Here is a 26,233-nt window from a genome sequence, read left to right on the forward strand (position 1 = left end):
TGTAATCCCATTATAAAGGTAGTCTCACAGTAAAGGGATGCCTCTTTAACCCTCAGATGAGATGTGAAACTGTATGTAACACGATGCATATCTTTATTTTTGATGTATTCTAGATATCACTTTGTATATACGACGGTCACATTTTCTCGTCTTTTTCTTGGTGTCTCTGTATGTCAGTTTGCAGACTCTAATTTGCCCCCTGCCCCAGGCTACGTCTGTGGCTGCACTCACTGCAGCTGTGGCATCTGGCTTCACACCCCGTGCCAATTATTTCCTGCAATACACACTCAAAGTGCAGGCGGTGAAACTTTGGTGTTTAGAGGTTTGCTTTATAACCTTAATCTCCCACGGGAATGGTTGTTTAATTCATACATAATCACGACTCCTCACCTGTTTGCCAAGTTATTTGCATTGTGATAACAGGGATAAAGTTGACTACTGTGCATTATTTGCATGGGATTCCTTAGGGCTTCAAGGAAACTTTCTAATAGTTACACTGTCAAGTTGCTTTTTGAAAGAAAAAAAATAAGATAAATGAGCAGGGTTTAAACAATTATTGGTCAAACCAATAATTATCCAAATGAAAAAAATGAAATGAATTATGAAAATGAAAAAAAAAGAGTCATAAATAACAGGCTACATATATATTCAAATTATGAGGATCAGTTCTCATTTTCCTCAAAACAAATAGACAATCAGCAATGAGTGCTTGCTTTGTCAAGTAACAATGAACAAGACTATTCAGTGACATAGACTGCAGGCTATACTGCAACAAAACAATGTGCTATGTGGGAAAGTGGCACATTCTGAGATCTGGGGGCATAGTTTTGTGTCTGTTGCAGATTTGGAATGCAGATTATGTTTCATCGCAATCACTCAGGCACTCGGTGATTGCTGCGCTATCTGAAATATATGTAGCAGACAGTGGGTGTGGGTTGACTTGTTGGTCCGTGTCACACTTAAAACTTCACAGCACAGAATTACTGGAGAAATATTGGAGCAGAAAAATATAGGAGAGGGGAAAAAAAAGTCTGGTACACCCACTAAACAAAAATATTTATTTCATCTTAGGAAGACTTTAAACAAGGCACAATTAAGGTTTTTACTAAATTGTTTTCTTTAATTTAATACATGTCAAACACTATTTTTAGGTTTTCCTCAAACATAAGCCTATGAGTACATAACAGCAATATTCTCAACACTTTCCAGTTGTAAAGAGATGCAAGCCACACAAGTGCTGCAGTTATTGACAATATCTACATGTTTATGGTGCAGCAAGAAATATGGCAGTAATACATAACAGCCATTACACATTAGAAAAATATATATAAAAATATCTTTTCAGGCAGATGTTAAGTGCAACACTGAGAGCTGTGAGCATAAAAAATACTATTTTAATAGTGCTCATCATAAACATGTATTATTTTTGTGGCAAGGCTTTGCCACGGTAAACACTTTGGTCATGTCAAATTGCTAACACGTTAAAGATAACAGATCATTTCAAAGAATATATCTATCTGAATAAATGTATCTGACATTTGAGTAGCACTGGTCAGGAATCCCAAAATATAAAGACTAGCCATGCTGCGCAGCAAACTAGTATCACGGAGGAAAAACATGCAGTCAGACCAAGCCACTGAAATGAACATGGTGCCGCAGATGCTTTATTTTGTTCAGATGACCTTGGCACGGTGTGTAAGGTTGTGATCCTTGACTCCTGTTGTTGTCAGGAGGGTTTTCGAGTTTTTCTCAACTTCTTGGGCTTCTCCTGTCTCACTGTTTCACTCTCCAAAGATGACAGCTCAGATATCCTTTGCATAAAAGAACGAGATGCTCCGACCATAGGATCTGGGTAGCTCTGGCCTGTATTGTAACAGCAAGCAAGAGAGAAAAAGATAGCGAGAGAAAAAGGGAGGATGAAAAGAGCAAGAGTGATATTACAGCTAGATCTATAACACAATACCCATACAATGGCTGTGCAAAATATTAAGAACAACTTTCTGATATTGAGTTGCAGTCCCTTTTTACACAATCCACATCTTGAACGTCTCAAAACTTCAAAATGCCTCGCTAACTCATCTGCATCTCTTCCTTTGTGACTGGTAAGGAGTTAATCATGCAATTTGCTGAGGGATAATGGCTTTTACCTGGCTCCACCTCAACAATACCTTAATAATAGTGTATTTTGCAGTCAGTGTATAATAAAAAATATCGTAACACTTCTCAAAAACAAACACTACATGTATCAGCTTTCGGCCAAGTAAAGAAAAGGAGGCCTATATTTTTGAAAGCGTAACCACTGACTGAGACCGTGGACCGGAATGAGCTCAAAAGCAGAGTGAACAGCTGAAGTAAGCCACAAATTATAACAAGGTGTCAGGAGAATCCCTCCCTGCACTTGACAACACTGAACATTCCCTCTGTAAGGCCCACAGCCCCGCTCTGTTACAGACCACAAAACATCAACGGGCTGGAAAACTGACAATAATGAGGCGTGGGACCATAGGTGCTTGTTTGAAGAAGGAACATCCATAAAAAGCAACATGTTTGCTAGCCATAAATCAATGTCATAAACAGTTGTACAGGTTGAAGGTTGGGTGCTCCTTGTCACTTGGTCCAGACCCGGTGCTCTGACCTGACATGTTAAGACCACAACAAATACCAGAGAATGGAAGGAGCATGTACTTAAGTCTCATGAGAGCAGCGGGTCCAGAGTCGTAACATTAAATCAACTCACTTTTCTGATTGTCTCGAATAGTGAACAGGTTGCAGGCTGGGTAATTCACCTTGGGCCTGTGGAAGAAAGGAACAGCAGAGGAGACATAGATACTGAGCAGTAGCTGAGGAAAGCCTTCACTGGTTCAGTTTGGTTAGGTCGAGTTTAGCATGCATGACCAAAAATACCTGTTGAACTTGCAGTTATCAACTGAGAGGGTGTTTCTGCCATGGAGCACTACAGCAGAAGGAAAGAGAAAGGCTGGACTTGTGTTCAGATCGTATCTATCACGCGAGCTGGAAGGCAAAATTGAGCAATTTCAGAATATGGAAAAAGCTTTGCAAGAATACTAACACTAAATACAGACAACAAGGCACTTAAACATCCCCTGATATTATCAGATATTTGTCTGCAACAAATCATGAATTGTGTGTGGCCACTGTCTTTCTTGTTCATTAATTTGTCATCCATTGGACACTGACATCATCTGATTGCTGTAATCTGCAACAGTGCATCTGACTCCAGGAATGTGCTGTGCATTGTGCAGCTAGATCTGCTTGACTAATAACCCTGATATTACTAATTAGCTGCTTACCCCAGGGTGAAGGGCCCAACTGCATGGCTGTGGGACAGCTCCTTGGGGAGCCTGAAGTGATGCAGGTTGCCAGGTCTGTGCACATGGTAATCTCTTGGCAGTGGAGGAATCACAGTCCTGCTTCGCTCAAACCTGTCTTCTGGGAATGAGGAGAGTTACTCATTATAAAAACTGATGTCAGATATTTGCCAGTTTTGAAATGTCATTGTCAAAAAATCACTTTGTTTTTACATTATGACTACATAATTCTGTACTGCATTTGAATTTCCATCACAAAAGCAGTACACCTGGAGGCTGCTTTATGTTACGCCAAAGACCTACAACTTTCACAGAGATCATAGGACCACAGTGTTCATTAGAAATGATGAGGACTCCACCTACTGGCTGTTACAGCTGGTCACAATGCTCATGCAAACTTCAAAATCATATGGTGCCTCCACTTATGAAAATACAATCTAAGAAAACATTGTGGATACATTACATAAGTTACATTTGAAACTCATGTTTAACAATCACATACTGTATATTGATAATACTATGTAATACTAATATCAAAAACAATTTATTTCAGTTAGAAAAAAATTCAATCCCATATATCATCCCAGCTGGTGGGTTGCTACTGCCACTGTTTCAACACAGGGTATGCTTACCTGCAGACTGGGCCTTGATTAATAACTCTAAACCTATATTGTATCACTCTTACTTTGCTTGTCGAATAAAAAGTGCCTTCCACTGATGTCCCTCTCCAGGTCATTGTTCTCTGACCCCAGTCTGTCCTCTTTGGCTAAGTTAGGTCCCCTAAGCATAAATTAAAGAGAAATAAATAAATTCAGATGCCCTTCATCAACATTTCTGATCCATAAAGGGAAATGACACTCAGAGTTATAATGTATGCATGGTTTAACCAGAGTAGAGCTGTCCAACTCATTCTCAAAGCCAGTTGCTAGACAACTGAGACTCAAATATAGTGATTATCAGTGCTGACACAGAGAATGAAACCACATGAAAAAAAAAACAAAAAAAACATCTGCATGTTTTCACATCCTTCCCAATGCCTCTCCCTTGTGCAGCCCCATGTTACGCATTGATAACACAGGCTTGTGTTTAATTTTTTGAGCTTCTAGGCCAGAAACCTGCACATCTGCACAAATGGGCCTACAAGATGGCCCTTCAGCGCAGGAATATCATTTATTACTTTGTGCCATGAATTCCTCAAACATGCGGTATGCCCCTTTAAGGTTCTGTTAAAATGCAGCTGTGTCTTACCCTATCATAAGGCTGCTCAGCAATGACTTTCCATCCCCCGACTCTGCAACAGAGACAACCGCCTTTCAGTCAACAGGAGGCTATCTGCATCTACATTAACAGGGCCAACACACTGAGCCAGGCCACACAGATTATATCAGAGTGTACTCACTGCCCAAAGCATGGATTGGTGGGAATCTCCGGCTCTGAGGGTGAATACTTTGTCTGACAGCTGCTTGTCCACCATTTGCTATCATATACAAATTCCTGTTGACGGGATACCCGGCCGCATCAGGGCCGCGCTGGCTGCAACCCGAGCCTCCCCTTGCAGCGGGCAGCGATACCTGAACCTGGAGAGTCATCATGCCGGGGCCGCCGTGTGAATACATCCACATAGAGCCGAGACGAGGACACCTCACACCAAAATGTACTTACTGGTCTTTACAAGAGAGCAAATGCGTGTGTTTGAGCAGCAGCAGCCATCTCTGAGCAGCAGTGCTGGGCTTCCTCGCAGCTTAAGGTGGGAAATGCTCGTGAGTCACCGCGTTACCATGGCAACAGACGGCACACTGGATTTACACTTTGAGCAACAAATATTGTGCTCGTTGGTAAATAATAATTAGTGCGTAAACAGGACTCAGAGGGTTAAATATGATGCTTTTTAAATAGTGATTTTGAATAAATTTGACTTTTTAGGGACAAATAATCTCATATAAATTACCATCTTTTTTTTTTTTTTTTTTTTTTTTGTCAAGTGTCCTTAAGGTGGTTCTGCAGTAGATCTACCCAATACTTTTCCACAGAACTGCACAGATGTCCCCAAGTATTGAGGTTTTCTCTCTGCTGGTAAGTGTTAGAGCTAAGTATAAAGTGAGTGAAGTTACTCTGCAATATGTACATTGGAAAACATGGATGAATTAAAGCAGGTAAAATGTTTTATGTTGAAATTAAAACCTCATGAAGTCAGATTTAAGACTTCTTAATGACTTTTAAACACTTGTATTTGCTAAATTGAATTTAGGACATTTTAAGACTTTTTAAAAGGACCCCTAGACACCCTGATAATTCATGTTACTTTCAGAGGAAACACTTTATTACAACCTGTGTACTCAATTCTTTGCCCAACTTTACCAGTGTATCCTCTGAATGCTGGTCATTCATTTGCCAGATATTTATAAAACTGAGTTGGTCCTGCAGCACAATGTGTCTCCACTTGTGCTTTTGTTTAGGGGTCTAGTTGACAGCAGTGTGCCATCAAGGGCCAAAGATTGAGCTTTTTGTTGATGACTTAACTGTTAACTGATTAAGGGACAAATCTTCAATCAAAGGAGGAAAACGAGAAATGAGATGGACTTACTTGTTGGAGCTCAAATATGCATTTCTTTGCATGCAGTGACACTACTGGATAGCACTGTTAAGTACAAAGTCAGCTTTCACAGTTCCCAACCCAGTCCTCAAGGAAGCCCTGCTCCAATTAAGGCTCCAGCACCTTAATGCACACCCTGCTCAGGTACATCTGTTTCAACCAACCAGCATGAAGCCCTAAAATGGATCAGATGTGAAAGTGAAACTGGAACAAAAACCTGCAGGACAGGGGTTCCTTGTGGACTGGGAACCACTGAGTTATGAGACATGCAGGTGACAAGTGACAGTCCCTCTGCCATGTCACAAGGGGCCAATCGAAGACTGACATGTTACTAATTATTACATTGTGAAAATAACATTTCCACCACATCAAATAATACAGCATTGTGACCTATGGTGTGTTTCACTGACAACACCACTGATCTATAATAAAAACCTATATTTATAATTACATACATGTATATTATTGCTCACTGGTTATGTACTGGCGACTTTAGTCAATGCAGTTGTGCTATTTGGGTGGCACTTTATCACAAACAATTCACACTGACATTCAATAAAGAGACAAACACTCAAAGCTTTTTTTCTTTGTTTTTATTGTACATTTTGGATCCGGTGAAAACCTGTAAGGGGGGAAAAAAAAAGATGTTAAATTTAGAGAAACTAAATGTGGTTTCCCAGTCTTATGTTACAAAGGCAACAAGCAAACTGAAATCAATGATTACATCAAACAAACACTGAACCGACAACCAGGAATGCCAGGGTTAATTCACGTTTTTCTTACAAAACATTTGATAGACAGTCAAGTCGTCATTGAGCTTTTTACCCGACACTGAATATCCCTCAGCTTTTATCTGGGATCTAAGATTACCACCTCATTCAAAGTGTCAGATCTGCCCTTGAGCCAAATTTTTATTGAAATGTTGAATATAACATTATGCAACATATTACTTGTCCACTGTCTCTGACCAACATAAATGAAGCATCTCTACTGGGTCATTTGAGACTTGATGGCTGCGGATGTGGTTTCAGACAAAGTTGGCTTATTTTTCAGATAATTTTCACCATGGTCGATAAGATGGGGAAAAAAGATTCAGCATCATTAACCACATCTAATGAGCCATCATTAAAGCTAAAATGTTGCTGCTGCAGCCATGTTCAATTTTCCCTTGAGCTCTCATCCAGTATCATCTAATCCTAAATTGACACTTAGATCTCTGAACACACATGAATTTACCCTGGGTGCAACTCACCATGGTGATTTCAGTTCATCCTCCTGATCAATCTGTTGATCTGATCCTCCCTGTTGCCAGCATCTCCTCCCTCCACAAAGTGTGTGGTCTTCTTGTTCATGCCACCACGGGGGGATGACAGCTTGAAGGGCCACAGGAAGTTGTTGGCAGGTTTAAAGTTCTTTCCAACTGTGTAAATCTCATGGATGAGGTCCTCAACACAGATGATGCCATACTTGCCTACAGGAGTAAATGACACATGAGTAACAAATCACATAAAGGAACAGCTTGTGCAAGCACATGAGAACTAGTTTCACTCAACAGAAAGACAGTGATGTCAAGAGCTTTGGCACATTCAATTAAATAACCACTTTTCATATACTGGATTGTCTTTTTGGACAATCTGAAGTGTCCAACTTGTCTCAAGTGATTAGCAAATCAACATCAAATTGTTCTTACAAATTACACTGATGTTAAAATTTGATTCAACCTGCATGGAGCATTGGGATGTTCTGTTACAGTGTCAGACATCAACATTCTGTTGGTGCCAATTGGACTTAAGGTGGCAAGGCTGAAATTGTTTTCAGAGTAATACTTAAAGCTTAAGTATTTGCTTCCCCAATGTAGTGACTAGTCAAGCCAGCTGAGGAAAAGACATGCATGGCTCGCCAGCTCATACACCAATCCACTGTCTTGTTTGTTGGAAAACTTGTGGGCATGTAAAGCCCTTTGAGGCTGTAAAGGTGATACTGTGCTTTAAATAAACGAAGCAATCCGGGGAAACAAAGGAAAAAAAAAAAATCAGTATTCTCATCTATAACTTGTTTTTAGTTAGAAAAAGACATGGATATGGCTAGCTTAGCCCATTATTCTGAGTGTACTTTAAAGAAGCAAAACATTCACCTCCAAGCAATCCCCCAAATGTCAATCAGCTAGAATTAAACTTGTTAGAATTCCTGCAGATATACTCTCCAAAGACTTTCTTCCCCTCAGGGATGCCTATCAGGCAGCAGCCTCACACAAGGCATAAGTATCTCAGGATTACAAACATCTTAGCGGTTGGGATTGAACAATTACATTATTTAAAAGGAGAAACAATTGTTGGTGTCACTCCAAAATGTTAGATACTAGGGTAGCTCATCATTCTGTGGCGTTCAATACTTTTCAATGACCGTCTAAACGTGTGACAGGCAACACTGTGCCATATAGGACCTATAATATGTAGGTTCCCAATTTTAACCAAAGACTGCAGTGAGTAACTAAAGACTACACTGAGCAATTTCACCTACCACCACTTCTTCAACCATCAAGTGTTTACCAATAAGTGAAATCTGCTGCTCCAAACAGGTTGAAATAAACACTGAAATAAGAACTGAGAGGGCACAACCCTGTGGATGAGACCAAGTATCAGACTGCTTGACTGTCATGTGGTTTCAGACACAACTGGCTTAGTTTTCAGTTTTTTTTCTCACCAAAGTCGATAAGACGGGGAAAAAAGTGTGCATCATTAACCACATGTAGCAGTCACACCTCTGAAGGTATATATTCACAATGGTCTTAGTCTGACACAATCATCCATTTCATCTGCTAATGCAACAGATTTGGCTTAGAAGCCAAAACTGGGAATTTAATTTTGGCTGATGGAAACTCACACTGGTTTTAAACACTGTAAATCACCAATACACAGACAGAAACCTTACTCTGCTACCAATTAGCCAACTAATCTAAATCTTAGTTGATGACAACTTAAAAGTAGACTAAATTTTTTTCTGTTGTAGTGCAGTCCAGCATCCATATAACAATGTTAAAACTGCAACAGTTTTGGGAGCATTTCTAAATGATGTAGAGTCCCTTTAAGACGGTGTAAAAATTCCATACCCAGGGCCTTCTCCACCAGAGCGTTGTCTGTGAGAGCAATGCGCTGCTTCCTCATCCTGCCATGGCCACGCTTGTAGATGAGCTCACGCACAGACTTCAGGTTGGGGTATCTGAAGGAAAAAACATGTTTAAAAAAGGTTACGGGCTGAAATCATGACAGCTTGAGAAAGTGTAGTTAAAATTAAGACAGGATGCTTTATCCAAAAGGTGTGATGTTAATTCAAATTCAAAGCTTTTCACAAACAATTCTGGATAATAAAAACGACAGTTATCTACACGATATCCTATGACATTTCTTATCTTACAACTTTGAATGTTGGATGCATGCGGAATGCGGCTTCAGACAAAACTGGCTTATTTTCAGTCAGTATTCACCATGGTCGATAAGATGGGGAAAAAAGTTCAGCATCATTAACCACATTCCATCATGAGGTATGACATTTACACTGGCAGGGCAACCAGAAGCCAATGTTTGATTCACCAGTGCAACGCCCAGCACAACCTTTGTCCTGATATCTCAGCCAAACTGTCAGTAACAGCAATGGACGTAAACTAACTACATATTTTTGATGCAATGTCTCCAGCAAAGGTCACATCAACTTCTAGTCCAGTGAGAGCAACAGCAGCCTTACCCCCAAGCGATGTAGGGCTCGGCAATCCTCAGCATGTTGATTGAAGCCTTGTTCAACTTGACAAACACCCCGTTGAAGATCTGGCGCAGACGGAGCAGCTGCAGAACTTTGCGGACCTTGGGGCTGACTCCGTTGATTCTGGAGGACAGTGTCCGATTAACACATTACTCAAAACACACCGATGTGTTCTGGCATTTTAGTAAATCCTTGTTGTGGTTTTCAGAGCAATTTGGCTTATTTTTACACATCTATTTCACCATGGTCGATATGTCGGGGAAAGATTGTTCATCATAAACCACACTACAAAATGCAGAAAATCAGTTTCTTCACTGACAGGTTTTCTGACAGTAGTGGCTCCACTGTGAGACGGTGCACATCACTCACCCTCTGATCCTGATGACAAAGGCCAGTTTGGGCTCAGCTGGCACATAGTAGTTTCCCACTTTGCGAGCAGTACGGGCCAAGCGGATCTCACGCCTGTACATCTCCCTGTACTCCTTGTGGTACTTCTCAGCCCTCTTGTAGATCAGTTTCCTGGTCACTTTGCGAGACTAGAGGCACATCAGGAAAAGCACTCAATGAGTAAAAGACCATGTGAAGCCAATAACAAAGTACTAACAGCATACATCTTACACCGTGCGGTACTACAGACATTTCTATTTTAATTTTAAGAGTCAGCAGCTTCACAAATACCAACAGATCCAGCACACAACACGGGCACGCTTGTCACTTACCTTTTTCTCAGCCAGCATCTTCTTAACGCGCATGGCCTTCATGGCGGCGAAGGCCTTTCGCCTTTTCAAAAGGCTCTCAGGGACCGCCGGAACCTTTTTTCTTTAGAGGACAAAACATAACACCGGTTACCAAACACGCAAAGGTGCTACTTCCATCCAGAAACTTATCTCTCTCTCTCCCCGTGACTCGCCACGTTTGATACCGGCATCACCGCAGCGGGAGGCGGCTATCATGCTAGCCTGTCGTTAGCAAGCTCCGTGTCAGGTAGACATTTCTACACGAGTCGTATATTCGTACCAAACTCACAGCACTGTACTTTAACTCTTAATGTCAACCTTAAAGTTTATTTTCCTCGAAGCTGACAACATGAGCTACTCGCTGGGAGCACGGGGGCTAGCAAGACAGACATGTTCTGGTCGACTACATCAGTAGGATGTAGTCATCAAAACTTGACCACAAATATGCCTCAGAAATTAAAATCTGCACCAATAATAATCACTTTGGTGTGTGTGCAAACTAAACAAACTCTGCCATGTGAAAATTCAACCGCGATGGCTGTTTTAGCATTAGATGGACTTAGATTTTAGCAGGGCAGTAGACACTCACTCTGCGTCCGCCATTGTGTCCACCGAGAAAGAGGGAAATTTGTCTGCGCATGTGCGGGTTAAAACGTTTAGGACCCCCGCGGGCTGTCTTTCCAGTTGCCTGAACTGTCAGTTCCTCGCGAGCCACAGCCAAAACCGATATATTCTAAATTTAATTGTGATATGGCAATCTGTCCGTGAAAAAATAAGATTTTAGAAATGCGATAGGTGTGTGTGTGTGTGTGTGTGTGTGTGTGTGTGTGTGTGTGTGTGTGTGTGTGTGTGTGTGTGAGAGAGTGAATGAATGAATGAATGAGTGGTTGAGAGAGATTGAATTGAATTGAATGGGACGCTGATTGATCTACTTTGGTCAAAGTTGATTTGGGGCAAACTGGAAAGTGATATTCTTTATCATTTTCCAATCAATTTATCATCAGTTACATCATTAGGGGAGCCATGGCTTTTAATTGTCACTCGGTTATTCCAGATCATTTTTACTGGCCCGATTTTGGAGGGAAAGACAAGAAACGAGTACTAAAAAGAAAGATGTCGAAATAAATATAATTATCTGTGTAAAATAGTCTCACCATTTGCCATGCAACAGGTGGCGGCTGCTCACCAGCCGACCGGCAGAGGGCGCACACGCTTCACGGTCGAGTCCAGGGCAGAGGAACTTTCCTCTGTGGGGCTTTCCTTTCCATGGGCTCAGTGGAAAAGGACAGTCCACCTTCCTCAGTTTATAAAACACCAGCATCCTGGTTCAGAGTGGGATTATGAAAACAGCAGAGCTATATCATAATGCGTGCTTAATGAAAATAACTGAGATAAGGCCCACATATATCTGTTTAACAAAGCCTGCCAATTTAATTTCATCATTATAATCATGTTAAAGGTGCTTTAGCTGGAATTCCACACATTTTCAGCTTTTCTAACGAAACTCACTCAGATATTCCTACAGGGATTTCTATTTCGTCTACTTATTATTCACATTGTAGGCTACTTTATGGTGTTTAATCTCCTGTGGTAACATAATATAGGCTCATGTTTAAAGTGTGGGTGTGTCTACTGTGTGAGTTTATATTGGCCTTAATGTAATGTATCGCAGCCCATTATCTCCAGTTGTAGGCGTCAGTTATCTATAGTATGTCTATGGTGTTTTGTTTTGTTTGTTTTGCTTATAGTCCAATAACTGCATGCTGTTTTCGAAGATTATAGCTTTGTTGTGATATTTGTACTTTAAAATGTGTGAGTACTATCGCATCGCCATGCCCGGCTGTTTCGTCCATCAGTTTTCACATCAGCTCACAAGCCAAAAATAAGAGTTCAGTTGGCTCTTAAAGTCAATATTACTTGCCTACCTTTCATAGCATACTCAGAATTAATCCCCATGATTAACTGCATGGATTTAAAAAAAAAAAAAAATAGGAGAGACAGATGTAATATAATGGCTCTGTCCGGTGGACGACCATTTGAAATTTGCGTTTCATTTTGGGAAGCCACCATGAAGCCTGATAATGAAGTTTACACATATTTTTATTTTGATGTTTTTACACTTAAACCAGATGAGATCAGGGTCAGTACTAATTAAAACAACCTGATAGGATATAGGCCCACTGGGTGACACTGGTCTGTGCCTTTTCAGTATCACACATCATATTTATGATCAAAAAGTAAGTTATTAATAATTTCTTCAGCCTTAACTGGCCGGCAAGTGAGTAAATCTTCATGGAAAAATAATGAATGTTTTAGAATAATGGTATATGCAATGAGTGATCTGCCTTTTGCCTGTTCTTTTGGGATACTACATTGAAAAACGGAACTGGGCTGCTGATAAGTAAGACCTTTTCTTAAATTACATCACCTCTAAGTGTAGTCTGTGGACCTGCCGCTTCACTCTGCCAGGCGCTCAAGGCTCAGCCCTATTGGGTCCAGCGGTGATGGGTGGACTGAATAAATAGCGAGTGAGATGCGGTGGAGATTGCAATGAGTGGAGGAGCAGCGGAGGAAGTGGGAGGCACAGCCCATAGTAGCAGGAGCTGCTCATAACTCACTGCGACTGTGTGCACTGGTGACAACTGGACTCCTGACTGAGCAGCATCTTCAACTCGCGTCAACTGTTGAAATTTTGACCCCGGTCCACTCACGGGCTGTGGCCGTGTGCGCGCTTTTTCCTTACTTTTAGTGTATGAGCCGCTCCAGGTTTACACCGTTTCATGGCAGCCATTGTGTTGACAGCATTTAGATAGATTTACTGCAGACTTTGCATTTGAGTTTTTCGGTGTATCCCAACAGTTTATCTAGAGGCTGCTTGCACGAGGGGAAACACGCCGTGCGCTTTTTGTGCAGTTTAGTTGCATTAATCCACAGTCTTGCTCTTGCTTTAAATTCCCGGTCAAGATGATGATAATCATTGCGGAGTTCTTCGTGGTCATTTTGAAGGTGCTATGGGCGTTTGTAACTGCCGGGGCAAAGTGGGTGGTGCGGCCGAAGGAGAAGAGCGTGGCGGGACAGGTGTGTGTGATCACCGGGGCTGGCAGCGGCCTCGGGCGGCTCTTCGCCAAGGAGTTCGCTCGGAGACGAGCGGTACTGGTGTTGTGGGACATTAACAGCCAAAGTAACGAGGAAACAGCGGAGATGGTGCGGCAGATATACCGTGAACTGGACAGCCCCATGCCCAAAGACGGTAAGTCTGCTTTCTTTAAAAGCACATCTATCATTGGTTTTTACGCGCGGCCAGCAAAACATTTGCGTCCTGTGGTCGGAATTCTGTGATCTTTCTACAGTGGAAAGTGTGCCTTAACGCGACAAGCTGCCTTTTTATGTTCTTCAGGGTGTTCTGTGTTATCAAAGAGAAATGTTTGACTTGACAAGATACCTTGGCCGTGGTTGCAAAGTCCAGCGATACGCATCACTGCACAATCTCAGAGTTTCCCTTTTCTAGTCCACGCACAGCAATACACAGCACTTGTTTGGGAGGTGTTACTATGAATAATAATATATATATTTTTTTTCTTTTTAGGAATTTCCAAATGGGTGTAAAGGGTTAGGGCTAGTGGCAAGGTGCATTGGCTCTTTTACACCTAGATACAAGTTCTTAATTATTTAGGCAGGACTTGAGAAAAAAAAAATACAATTGCCAGGATTTAAATAATCATCTAATCCCAGAATGTGATCCAGAATGATTAATTATACAAATTATTGTGGTGTAATGCCTGATGTCCAAACCTGTTCACTCACCTCTTGGGTCATTTTGCTCCCCTCTCTCTGCTTCCCTGTAGGACCTGTTGGAGGGGTAGAAGAGGTCCCCCCTTTCCAGCCCCAGGTCTACACCTATGTATGTGATGTGGGCAAACGCGAGAGTGTGTATTCTACAGCTGAGAAGGTGCGGCGCGAGGTGGGAGAGGTTGACATACTGATCAACAATGCCGGTGTCGTCTCTGGCCATCACCTCCTGGAGTGCCCAGATGAGCTGATTGAACGCACCATGGTGGTTAACTGCCATGCACACTTCTGGGTGAGTTGCAGCCAGAGTGCTTTTAAAGCAGGGGAACAGAATCAAGTAGTGCCGGGAATAGGTGAGAATAATTATTCTGTGATTTCAGCCACTTGGCCTTGATCTCCGATCTGAGCTGTATGTGGTTAGGACTCCCAGTGTGATGGTATCAGTCCCACTAGACATCTGCTTTTGTTTCCATGAGCACAATGTTATCAAATGTGTTTACTGTGATGCCAGGTTCACAGGAATGTTTCCACTCTGACTTGCATGCCTATTCATAATCCTATCCCTCTGTGTGCCAAAATCAAGAGTTAGGTGTGTGTTTGTGTGTGTGTACCTGCCTGCCTGTCTGTGTGTGTGTGTGTGTGTCAGGAGTAAGAAAGTATGACCATAAATAGTTAGTTTGTGTCTTCAGATTTCAGTTCCACTCAGTTCTGTTCTGCCAGGGGAGAATCATGGGTTTGGTTTGATGTTAGACTTCGCTGCTATTTGGCAATCTGTCTTCGTGAAGATCCCCATGGTATGTCAGCCCTCCTCCTCTGCTCTGCTGCATGGATCTGCACAAATCTGACTTGCGTGATGGAGGCAAGGGCTTGCGTACATGGGTTGGATCTGCCGCTGACCGGATTGCTGCAATTTCGTTGGCAGGCGGTGTTTTTGCTTTCTATTAGATTTTATTCTGGCTCCACTCCCCTGTGAATGTGGAGTGAATATGTGGTGATGTAGATAAAGCACAAGTTGTAGTGTTGAGCAGGCCAGGTGCTATCAGAGCTTGCCAGTGTGTGTGTGTGTGTGTGTGTGTGTGTGTGTTTGCATGTGGGGAAAGACTGAGATAGCAGCCAGTCAGGACAATTAGAAATCCATTGAGAGGTTCAACCTGGATGATGGGGGTGGGGGGTCGGTGTTTGCATTAGAGCCCTTTCTCCCACTTCCTCTGTCCTTTCCAATCGTTAGTAAACCAGTATTGAGAGGTGATGGCATTACTTGGCTAGGACCTCCCCTATGGGACAAGTGTGGAGATTGTGCACAAATTGGTTTAAGACCTGCTGTGAAGTCACTCGCACGGCTTGGGAATGTGTCCTTAGCCCGGTGGCACAGCTCTGAACTGACCGTTTCATCTCTGATTGTATTTGTCATAAAATATTAAGCTGTGTATTTAGTGAAGCGGACGATGCTCATTTGAGTCCTTGGCCGCGGGGTCTTCGTTTCAGGGACAACTTCATTCCCGTTGATACCATGGAACCATGGTGATTTGAAGCTCCTTAATTGAGCATGAAAATCTCTTGTGTTGTCAGTCAGGCAGGTTGTGTATTTCCTCCTTAATGGATGCTTCATTCAACTATTCATGCTCGTCTCTTTTGGCTATCTCCGCCATTCTTTTAGATCCAAGATTTGGAGTCAGGATCCAGTGGTTGGGTGGCGGAGTTTGGATTCTCATTAGGGGTTTGTGCTTGTGTTCTCCCTCATTCTGTGGAAAGCGTGGTTTCTTTAAGGGGGGGCCAGATGAAAGAAGGCCCTAATGAATGGCGACAGCCAGAATGGAGGATGTGGTTCATTAAAGACACAAGCTGGATGAATAGAGCTTAGACTAACAGGGACCTGTACACTTTCCTCTCTTACACAAACACATGCAACCACAGTACAGTTGCTCACTACATGCAGGTGGTACATTGCACACAGCTTTGATGTTTTTTTCTTTCTTTTTTTTTAACAATAGATTTTTAAATAGGCCAGTTGTGGCTTATGACTGAACAAATTCCCTCACACATTAGGTAGAGCTTAATCGTACAAAGATTTTATTAAGTGGATGTTAAACCCCGTTCATAGAGGCACATGATCTTAAGGCTTTGTTAGAGTATACTGACACTATAGGGATATAACAAAGGAGGAGTTATTATTTCCTGGAGACTGTTTGCCAAAATAGGGGATTAAATCAGAGAGTGGTTCAGTACTTGTGTCACTGTAATTTACAGAGGCATGGAGTTTTGTTTGCTCCATCATTCTTCCCTTTGCTTTCTTAAACTTGTCATTTAAATTAAGCTTGTCATTTCTCTGTTCCTTTCATGCTTCAGCAGTGGATGTAAACAGCCTGGGGTGCGCTCTCCTTGAGGTGTGTTCACCTTATTCAGCTTGTCTAGCACCACTTATCTGGCCAAATATCCTGTGGTCCCACAATAACTGGAGCCACTCAGGGAGACATTTTCAGCTGATCATCAGATAAGCGATGTCGGCCCCACAGATCTCTTGGCCTCCGCACACTAATCCTGGCCTTGTATTGCAATTTCCCCCTTAGATCTGCCCCCCTCCCCACTCTGCTATGGGGCCCTCCACCCTCCCCAGTTTCACCAGAGCAACATGACAGCAGGTTCACTGCTCTCCCTCCATCTAAAATGCACCGCTGAGAATGGAAACTGAGCAGGACAAGGGGAAGGCCAGAGTCCAGATGGAGAAGGAAAAGATTTTTTTCATTTCATAAGTTTTCATTTTGTTGGATAGTGCAGTGGGAATGGGCCCGGACTGGAGACATGAGCAGGAAGCGAGTGGTTATCATAGTGTGTGTGTGTGTGTGTGTGTGTGTGTCTGTTGGTGTCTGCCAGGCCAGCCCAACCCAGCGCAGCTCAGACCCCACACTATTCCTAGCCTCCTTCCACGGGCCCCTCTGACTCCCTCCAGTCTGATTTGGAGGCAGTGGGTGCAGCTGCATGGGAGTCACGGAGGCCAGCTCTGTTCATCCAGCTCTGCCACACACACTCATACACACACAGCACTGATTCAATCCCTCACTCCCTTTTAGGTTTTTATGAGGCAGGGGGTCATCACATTTAATTTGCTTGATGATGCTTTGATATGTCCAGCTGGAGATTGGTGATGCCTGAGGAGCCTCTCTGTGTTTAGTCATGCAGGGACAGGGAGCTGTGCTGGGAATGATCAGTTACTTCAGCTGGTGTCACCAGTGACTGTGGTTTAAGGTTAGTGTGTGTATAGTGGGATGACATGAAAAGAAATAATCCCCTCAGCATCTTGAACCGGTTACTCAACAGGTGTTTACGAACAATGAGCTTTTAATTCCCGTTCTTGTGGAATTCTCTTGTAAACTGACATGAAGGCACAGAGCACTCCATAAAAGAGAGGGTGCCATGGCGGGGAAAAGAGGCGAGGAAAGAAAAGAGGAAGGAAGGCAGTGTCGTCCAATCCACAGGCGAGAGGGTAATGGCGAGCTGCTGCTGACCCACTTTATCTGACAATTGGTTTCTTGTCTGTGGATCAGCTTGACAAGATGCCAGGCGACAGGAGCCAAGTTCCGCGGGCTGCATTCCTGCTGTAGGCAGAGAAAGGAGGCAGCCAGGCAGAAGGGTCCTACTTGACTGGTTTTATATGGGCCCCTCCTCAGGCCTGGTGCACCTGTACCCCTGACTGGAGCCAGCCAGGGCACCTCCCTTGTCAGGCCTCTCCTTGGGCACGTACCTGTTTCTGTGGTGTGGGTAATGGGCTGTTGGAAAACCCCTCCTAAAAGCTGTCCTCCTGTATGGGTATCATTTGGGTAGAGCAAGGTGTGAGCCTCACCTTTTGCTTTAATTAACCTAAAGCCAATCTGAAGGTTGTTAATTAACACTTAAGAACACAAAATTGCCAGAATTCTACTATTTATTTAAAAAATAAGGGACAATTAAAGGACCTAGTCTAATATTTTATTTCACTGAACTGCTGCTAGTTACTACCTTAAGAGGTGATGTAAAAGATGATATTTTAGTCAGCACAAGCTCTTAAGGTAAGTCATTCAAACAAAATTAAAATCTTAAAACCACCTCTGAATCTAACACCTACGTGTACAAAAAGAGTTCATCATATTATTGATCATATTGGATATAGGGATTTCTTCATAGCTTATAGTGTTTACAGTGAAGTGATGCTTCTGGCCTATTGATACAGTGCTTTCCAGGTAAATTGAATTCCAGCTCCACAGCCAATGGGGAGGTTGGGGGTGGGGGGTGGAGTCAACCATGGCCTAAAGTCCTTGTTCCAGGCTGGTTGACCAGTGTTGGCACTACATCAGGACCAATCAATGATCTGCATCAATCAACCCTGAGGGCCACTTCAGGGTTTATGTGCTGCTTGGCCTGTTCCCATGGCAACCACTAAGCCTCGGCCACTCAAATTCCATGATCAATTGTGCGATCAGACAAGTGGTCTTCATGGGGACATAAGCACACATGTTCTCTCTTTCTCTCTCGCTCTCGCTCTCTCTCTCTCTCTCGCTCTCTTGCTCTCGCTCTCTCGCTCCCAACAAGGGAGAGGTCAGCCCAATTAAATGGCCATCTGGTCCTACGCAAAGGCCAATATTTTGTTCATATTCCTGTTGGTCAGGCGCTAGTACTAATGCAGCCTGACACCCCAGCTGCAAGAAGCTTTGTGTGGCTCAAATGCTCCTGGGGGCACGCACCAATTAGGGGGCGCAGCAGGCAGGGCACCCCCACATGGGCCAAGGAGGCCCGGCTGTGTCGGCGGGTAATTTAGCGGAACAGGGAGCGTTGAGACCCAATTACGGCGGCTCTGATGTAAGACATGAGCCCCTGTTTGCTTTCACACATTTTGTGTCTGAGAGGTCAGCAAAGGTCATACCCACATGCCAGAGCTGCCATGAGAAGCAGGACATCACAGGAGGGTGGGAGAGAGACAGGGACAGTTAGGCACGTTAGCCCTGTCCTCCAGCTGAGGGATCCAGCTTGTCGCCATCAGTTCCAGTTCTTTTCAGGCCAGTCAGCAACATTGTCCAGTTGTATCAGAGTATTGGTCTTAGTCATTTACGAGTGTTGTGCCAGGTCAAGTCATTCCTTCCTCTCTGAAGGCTGCAGTGGGAGTGGGTTGGGAAGCCTTGGCTCAAGTCAGGTATGGGCATATCTTTAGTTAATGCTTCATTTGCACGCAATACCCTCCCTCAGCCACTGCCATTCTGGCTCGCACAGCCCTTTCTCAGCTATTGCCCAGGCCTTATATTCTCTCTTCCCCTTTCTTAGGGCCCCCATCACTCGATGAGTTGAATATTGCAGCAATTTGAGATTTAATGTCCTGGAAAAGTGCAGATGTTTGGAACTGAATCAGATCAGTTGTACCTGGCTATGCCTGGAATTGATTTAGTGCTTCCAGTGGTATTTGCTTGGCATAACAAGCAGAAAGAGACATCTAAACTGTGTGTGTGTGTGTTGTCAAATACAGATGTAAACCCGCACGTGGAAATTACATAAAAGTCAATAGGTCTGATGTAGTTGTGCTGATCTCTGGGAGCAGTTTTAATGAGGCTTTCCTCCTCTGCCAGTGGTTGCAGGGCTGTGCTGCCTGGTACCATGCGCTCTCTGGCTCCGTTCGCCCCTACAAGATATGTTTACAAAGGAGGTTAAGTCATCAGGGTATTGGGTCTTCTCTGGCCATGCTTGCATACCAACCAGCAGAAACCGTTTGCATTCATTTGTATCGTCATAGATTGATTAGTAACGTAATATCACAATGAAATTAATGAGCATTTAGTGTTTCATTTACTTGCTTAATCTGAATACCCCTCTCCCAGTGACATTAAAAAAAGAAACTAGTTTTCTTCACCATGGCAGAGCGCATCTGACTTGAGTAGATCTCGCATTGCTACCAACAAAAGGCCTGCTGCTTGTTTGTAGACCTCCTGGGGGGAGAGTGATTGGTCAGTTCCTATCATTGCCGTCACATGTCACACCTGCTGATTGGCCCATGCTGTGTCCAGGGCAGCTCCACAGTCAGCAGACGGGGCAGGATGAGAAATGGATCCACAAGTTAATCAACTGTAACTACTCACTCCCTCTCAATCTCCTCCCCAGTGTTTTCTGTTCTCACCACCTCACTAACTTTCATTGGATCAGCCAGTGGAACCACTTAGGCTCTCACGTGGCGCTCGACGAAACACTTTCATCTTGTGGCTCTCCTCTGTGTGTGGATTGTTCTATTGTCTGGTGCTCGGGCAGGGCACAAGGCTGTGTGGGTAGACAAGAGCCTGAATTGCATTGTGGGACGTGTTGAGTGAACAGAGGTCCTATGATTGGCGCTGTCAGCAACTCTTTAGACCCAGGCCCAACGCCGGGTACCAGATCTGTGTGGGAAAAGGACAGAATTGTACAGTAGAACACACTCTCTCTCTTTCTCTCTCACACACTTGTTTAATGAATAACTGGCTGTAGAGGGCATAACCTTAGTCTTTTTCTTCCCTCAGCACCCAATTCACACCTGCCACAAAAGAAAGCGCTCGGCATCGCTTCGAAAAACCACAGCTTTTTTTTTCACATTCAAATACTGCACCTCCAGTGGCCAGACTGATTTTAGTGCCTGTTATGAATTCTCATTCAGAGGCCTCTCTGTGCATCACCATGGAGAAGAGAGAGCAACAGATAGAGAGAGGGAAAGAGGGCTAGCGAGAGAGAGAGAGAGAGAGAGAGAGAGGATCAAAGGGCTTTGGCACAGACAAACTGCACAAGTGAACTAACCTTCCTCTTTTTTTCCCCTTGCCCCTCTGTCTCTTCTCTGCTTCCCCCAGACCACCAAGGCGTTTCTCCCCAAGATGCTGGAGCTGAATCATGGTCACATTGTGACGGTTGCCAGCTCCCTGGGTTTATTCAGCACAGCTGGAGTGGAGGTTAGTATCATACACAACCACACATACACATCCATCGTTCCCACCATCCCGACCAGCACTTTTCTCAAAGGACCTCAGTGTGCCAGCTAGCACACTGAGCTGGGGGAGGTTAGGCCCCCTCTCTCTCTAGTTGTCCCTCCACCCGTTAAATTAAGGGACACAGATGAGCGTTGGGGAGCCTCTTATAGATTCCTCCATCAGCAGCAGTGGGGTTGTGGGGCCCCTATTGGGCTCTGGCCCCGGGGCCAGAACTAGCTGACAGCTCCCCAAGGGACAGAGACATCTTCATCACCGCTTTGTGAACAGCTCAGGGCTCACTCAGTATTCAGGTCACAGCAGCTTCCAATGGACTCGGTTTTTGGTTTCCCTCCCTATAGTTCTTATTTTTTCACGTTGTCCTCTCCGCCCAGTACAGATTCTTTTTGTGTTATTTTAATGCATGTTAAAATATTTAGCGTGGTCATTTATCTCCCTAACCATATAGGGAGTAAATGGGTAGCCCGCCTAGAGGGCTTTATTTTTGTATTTTAGAGTACACAGAGTTCCTCATTTATCCCCCTTGGCTGAAAATGGTGTGGTTTTCAGATGGTCTATAGGGACTGTTAGTCCATTTGCCTTTGTTTTTATAGCTGCACGTTTGCTTTTGTTGTACAAGCATTCATCCATAACGATTAAGTCTCCCTTCAAAGGGCTTGAAGTGTAGTCAATTTTTGTTGACCTATTGTGCTTCCTGGAAATGCCTTGAATGTGTTTTCAGGGCTGCACATTAATTTCAGGGAACTTAAGCTGGCAGCAGGGCCTGGCCTGTCATGTGGGCACAGTCAAATCTCTTTATCCGCCCCATGTTTATCTACGCGCATCTGTGTTTGCCCAAGCCTTTTTTCTTTTTTTTTCTTGAAGATTATTTCCACGGCGAACCACATCAAAACCTTCCTGCCAAGCCGAGTGGTCTCTTGATGCACAGGAGAAGAATGCTAATGAAACTGTAGAACGGAGGATGAGCTTGCGAGGGTTTTGTGGCTGTATCATTAACAGGAAGGAGAAACCTCCGTGCCCGTGGGGCGTGTTTGATAATGCTCGCTGGTCGCTGGGTGCGGGCCGGAGCAGCGTTTTACAGGGCTAACCTGTTCTCTCATTATTCCCCCAGGATTACTGCGCCAGTAAATTTGGTGCCATCGGTTTCCACGAATCGCTGAGCCACGAGCTGAAGGCCTCAGAGAAGGATGGTATCAACATGACTCTGGTGTGCCCCTACCTGGTTGACACGGGAATGTTCAAAGGCTGCAGGATAAGGTTAGCTACAACACACACTGGCCTGTGTGGGTTTTGTTTGCAGCTGTTTTTAAAAAGGCTTTTGTGCACCTGGAATGAGTTTGCCATCATCTCTAATTTCACCGTATAAAATCACCTCACAAACAACCATTTGAACGTCAGAGCAGCAGGCCAGTTGATGACTGTGTCTGTGCCACAGAAGTTACAAAGTCCCATGTATGCCATGGTCAGTATTTTGCCTAAACAAAGAGGGTGACTTTCCCAGGGGAAAACCTCCAAACAGGTGCACCTGGGCTACCCCCCTCCAACCACCCCACCACCCCGCCCACTGTAATAGCCCCTGCTCTGTTTGATGGTTACAGTCAGCAGGTGGCACACTCTTTGCTTTTTTTTTTTTTTTTTTTTTTTTTTTTTTTTTTTAAAGCCCTGGCATCTTGGAACAATCTTTCTGATTATGTCGAAGAATCAGACACAGTTCACAAGTTTTTAAGGTCACCATTTCAGCTTTTCCATCCTTTAAACTCCTTCCCTTTGATTTGACTGTAAAGTGTATTCCAATATTAAAGTCACATGCATTTTTGAATCAATTTAAACTTTCTGTAAACTGGTGAAAAGCCTTTTTTTTTTTCAGAGAAAACATAATTTGGCCCCTGAACAAACGTGAGATGTTGTCAGCCTCCATAAATGTCTGTTCTCAAGTGTCCTGAATTAGGATCTGTAAATGACTGACCTGTGATATAAATGTTTCTTTTCTCTGCGCAGGAAAGAGATTGAGCCATTTCTACCTCCCCTGAAGCCTGAGTTTTGCGTGAAACAGGCCATGAGGGCCATCCTCACCGACCAGCCCATGATCTGTACACCCCGCATCGTCTACATGGTTAATTTCATGAAAAGGTGAGCTGCATCCCTCATATTAATATCCCTATTTTTTTCTTCTTTGCTCTTGTAAATTTCTGACCCTCTTTCTCTAATTTCGCACACTTTCTTTTTTCCTCCCCTTCCCATCCCATATTCTCTTTATCAGGTGTTTCAGGTGGATCTTGTGTCACTAATCTCATCTCTGTCCTGTCTTTGCAGCATCCTGCCCTTCGAGGCCATTGTGTGCATGTACCGGTTCCTGGGCGCCGATAAGTGTATGTACCCCTTCCTAGCCCAGAGGAAGGAGGCCATGAACAACAATGAGGCCAAGAACGGGATCTAGGGGGCGCTGCTTGTGACACGAATTGGGGCACATAAACCTGCAAGCATGAGGATACGACCACTGAGGATGAAATGGGGAAGAAAAGACTGAATCTAGACTGGTGCACTTGCATTGAGCAAATGCAAAGGTTTACCATATTGTTCCTCTGGAACAAAGAAAGCTGTGTACTACACAAAGGATTTATTTGACTTTGTTTTCTTTTTTTTTCTAAGGTTTGATTAAAGAAACCAACATCTATATACTGTGTCACTAGTTTTGAAATCATACGAAAAAGGTATTCAATAATTAACTATTTACGTAATGTAGTCACCAGCCTTATCTAGTGTCTTTGTGGAAATATACAGTATGTTACTGTACGAACAGTAAGAAATCTTTGTCACTTTTGTTTTTTGTTTGTTTTTTTGTTTTTGTTTTTTTTATTTGTAGACATGCACTGTAATTACTGACTCTCTCTACACTGCCAGCCCTCTCTGTGTAGAAATGATTCAACCCAGCATTTCACACTACCCAGCATCTCCCACCCAGAGGCTCTTGATCAATCAGTCAGGAACATGTGGTTGGCAAATTGAACGGCTCTGATTGTAGCTTGTGTCATTGATTGCAAAGGTCATCAAATGCAATAAACATTTCACAATTTTGAATATACCACACTCCGTTATTTTTAATTATTTTTTGAGTTACAGACATGTAGCGTAGATGTAGATAATGGAGTCAACAAGGCATTCCAAATGGGACATTTTACTAGCCTATATTTGACTTTTTAATCTCCACAGGCGTGTCCAGATGTAGTGGAAGGCAACTGTGTCTCTTTATGGTCCTATCATTTTATTGACTAACCCCTCAAATTAAAGTGAGTGAGGTGGTCAGTATAATAAGCTGAACGATCACGTGTGAAGCATTAGGCTGTACTGATTGGAGAGAAACCGAGAGGAAACACAATCTTTTTCATTCATTTGTCTTTGTTGATATTGTAAATTTGTCAGTTGAAAAATAGATAGGCAAAGACTGTAACTCCACGCAAACCAATGACCCAACACTGATGTATGGTTGAGGGAAATGTAACACTAGCGTACCATATTTTATTTTTTTGTCCCAAAGTGACACTTTCACGTTGCTGTCCATTGTCCACCTTGTCCAGTTACAGTGAAATGTAAATGTTTAAATGTTGTGAATAGCCCAGTATCCCAAACTGACTGTCTCCACAATATTTGATGTATGAATATTTTATATACTTTCGGGAACACAAGAGTTTTTTGAATTTCAAGTACATTCCAATAGGCGTCATTTCTTCAGTCACAGTGATGAGCCTAAATTCTCTACCTCTTAATTTTTGCCATTTGTTGACAGTATGACATAAGCCTCTTTTTGTAATTTTCTGAAGACTGCTCCATAGCGGAGCAAATGTGGTTCCAATGTTTAGTGTCTCTACCTAACTTAAATTAATAAAATGATTTAGATTATTAAGTGGTGTGTCTTTATTGGAAAATGAGCGTAAATCTGAAATCTCTGAAGCTCCACTGGCAGAAAAAAAATACTTTCAAAACATTAGGAAAAAAAATCTCTGCTTGGCCTTTCTATTTACTCTGTAATACACACATATTCTATGGACACAGATATTTTTACTTCTATCAGACACTATGGTTTTGAACCTTGCTCTCCTTTCTAATAATGCTGATGCTCCGGTAGATTTGGCTTGTTCTCATTCTGTCACTGAGTAAGAGCGTCTTCCTCAAATCTAAAGTGTAAACAAATTGAAAGGAAAAGCTCTGGTTGCTCAACAGCGAGCACCTGCTTGTCAAATGACTATGCAGAGTTTATTTCGGGATCTGTTATTTTGGATTCAGTGATTCAGCACAGCCAGTGACAGGAAAGAGGATCTTCTGCAACGCTGATGAACAGTGAACTCCGCAGTTTTGTTTATTCCGGTGACACCCAGTCAACCTTTTTTCCTCGTAATAGCTATTCTTGCAACTAGTATCATTGTCATTGTCCTCTCATATTGTGCCACTGTGAGTCAGGCAACCTTTAGATATGGGTGTTGGCTAAAAAAGGCAGGATCCATTTGCCTTTGTGAGTCAATATTATTGGTATTGCACAGCCTAACATGTCATTTCTGCAAGTGTGAGCAGAACTGGTGACTGAAAGTTGGAGACGTCACACTCGAAACCACTAGAAAACCATTAAGGACGGTTGCAGGGTATATTAGGACTACTTAGAAAACCAAAGAGGAAAAAAAGTTGTTAAGTCATTGTGAGTTTCACGGAGACCAGCAGTGGGTCAGAACAGTCATAAATCACACATGATATTGTATGATCTCCACTGCCTGTGTGATTCAGCAGAAAACACAACGATGCACTAAACCCTTTATCTCCGATTTTCCCTTAAATTTCCGCTGACGTGGCTTCAAAGTTAGAAAAGAAAAGCCATGTCCGAGAACAGTGTCACATGCATGTTCTGTGTCGGCTGGCTGCAACGCTTCATTGAATTTACACCACACTTATCCTGAGTGAAATATTCAAAGCCGACATGGCACTGAATCCTTACCAGCTCCATTGGTGCCGTCATGTCGTCGGACTTTCCCACAGCAGGGCAGGCAAAAAGAAAATTTCCTGAGAGGGATCAACAAATTG

The 26,233-nt window shown here is 43.2% G+C and overlaps 3 protein-coding genes and 4 non-coding genes across 7 annotated transcripts; 1 reads left to right on the forward strand and 6 right to left on the reverse strand.

Moving 5' to 3' along the window:
- Positions 1 to 2,567: 2,567 nt before the first annotated feature.
- LOC115379237 (uncharacterized) lies at positions 2,568 to 4,918 on the reverse strand. The gene is made up of 7 exons (XM_030079959.1): positions 4,729 to 4,918; positions 4,578 to 4,620; positions 4,015 to 4,109; positions 3,312 to 3,450; positions 2,905 to 3,012; positions 2,738 to 2,793; positions 2,568 to 2,635 (listed from the first exon to the last, which is right to left on the reverse strand). Exons 1-7 carry the CDS (start codon positions 4,916 to 4,918, stop codon positions 2,568 to 2,570), a joined length of 699 nt encoding a protein of 232 aa, XP_029935819.1.
- A 1,582-nt stretch (positions 4,919 to 6,500) lies between these two features.
- rpl7 (ribosomal protein L7) lies at positions 6,501 to 11,147 on the reverse strand. Its single transcript, XM_030079171.1, has 7 exons — positions 11,005 to 11,147; positions 10,398 to 10,497; positions 10,048 to 10,214; positions 9,664 to 9,801; positions 9,032 to 9,141; positions 7,175 to 7,393; positions 6,501 to 6,544 (listed from the first exon to the last, which is right to left on the reverse strand). The coding sequence occupies exons 1-6, from the start codon at positions 11,016 to 11,018 to the stop codon at positions 7,185 to 7,187; spliced, it is 738 nt and encodes a 245-aa protein (XP_029935031.1). The 5' UTR covers positions 11,019 to 11,147; the 3' UTR covers positions 6,501 to 6,544; positions 7,175 to 7,184.
- LOC115379327 (small nucleolar SNORD12/SNORD106) lies at positions 6,941 to 7,034 on the reverse strand. Its single transcript, XR_003930234.1, has one exon. It is a non-coding gene; the product is annotated as a small nucleolar SNORD12/SNORD106 (small nucleolar RNA).
- LOC115379328 (small nucleolar SNORD12/SNORD106) lies at positions 8,578 to 8,671 on the reverse strand. The gene has a single exon (XR_003930235.1). It is a non-coding gene; the product is annotated as a small nucleolar SNORD12/SNORD106 (small nucleolar RNA).
- Positions 9,362 to 9,453, reverse strand: LOC115379324 (small nucleolar SNORD12/SNORD106). The gene has a single exon (XR_003930233.1). It is a non-coding gene; the product is annotated as a small nucleolar SNORD12/SNORD106 (small nucleolar RNA).
- Positions 9,874 to 9,964, reverse strand: LOC115379329 (small nucleolar SNORD12/SNORD106). The gene has a single exon (XR_003930236.1). It is a non-coding gene; the product is annotated as a small nucleolar SNORD12/SNORD106 (small nucleolar RNA).
- A 1,814-nt stretch (positions 11,148 to 12,961) lies between the features above and the next one.
- rdh10a (retinol dehydrogenase 10a) lies at positions 12,962 to 25,067 on the forward strand. The gene is made up of 6 exons (XM_030079170.1): positions 12,962 to 13,665; positions 14,261 to 14,496; positions 21,032 to 21,130; positions 22,278 to 22,423; positions 23,165 to 23,296; positions 23,480 to 25,067. Exons 1-6 carry the CDS (start codon positions 13,380 to 13,382, stop codon positions 23,601 to 23,603), a joined length of 1,023 nt encoding a protein of 340 aa, XP_029935030.1. The 5' UTR covers positions 12,962 to 13,379; the 3' UTR covers positions 23,604 to 25,067.
- Positions 25,068 to 26,233: the final 1,166 nt, after the last annotated feature.

Source organism: Myripristis murdjan, chromosome 20 (assembly GCF_902150065.1).
Source record: "Myripristis murdjan chromosome 20, fMyrMur1.1, whole genome shotgun sequence".
Lineage (NCBI taxonomy): Eukaryota > Metazoa > Chordata > Actinopteri > Holocentriformes > Holocentridae > Myripristis > Myripristis murdjan.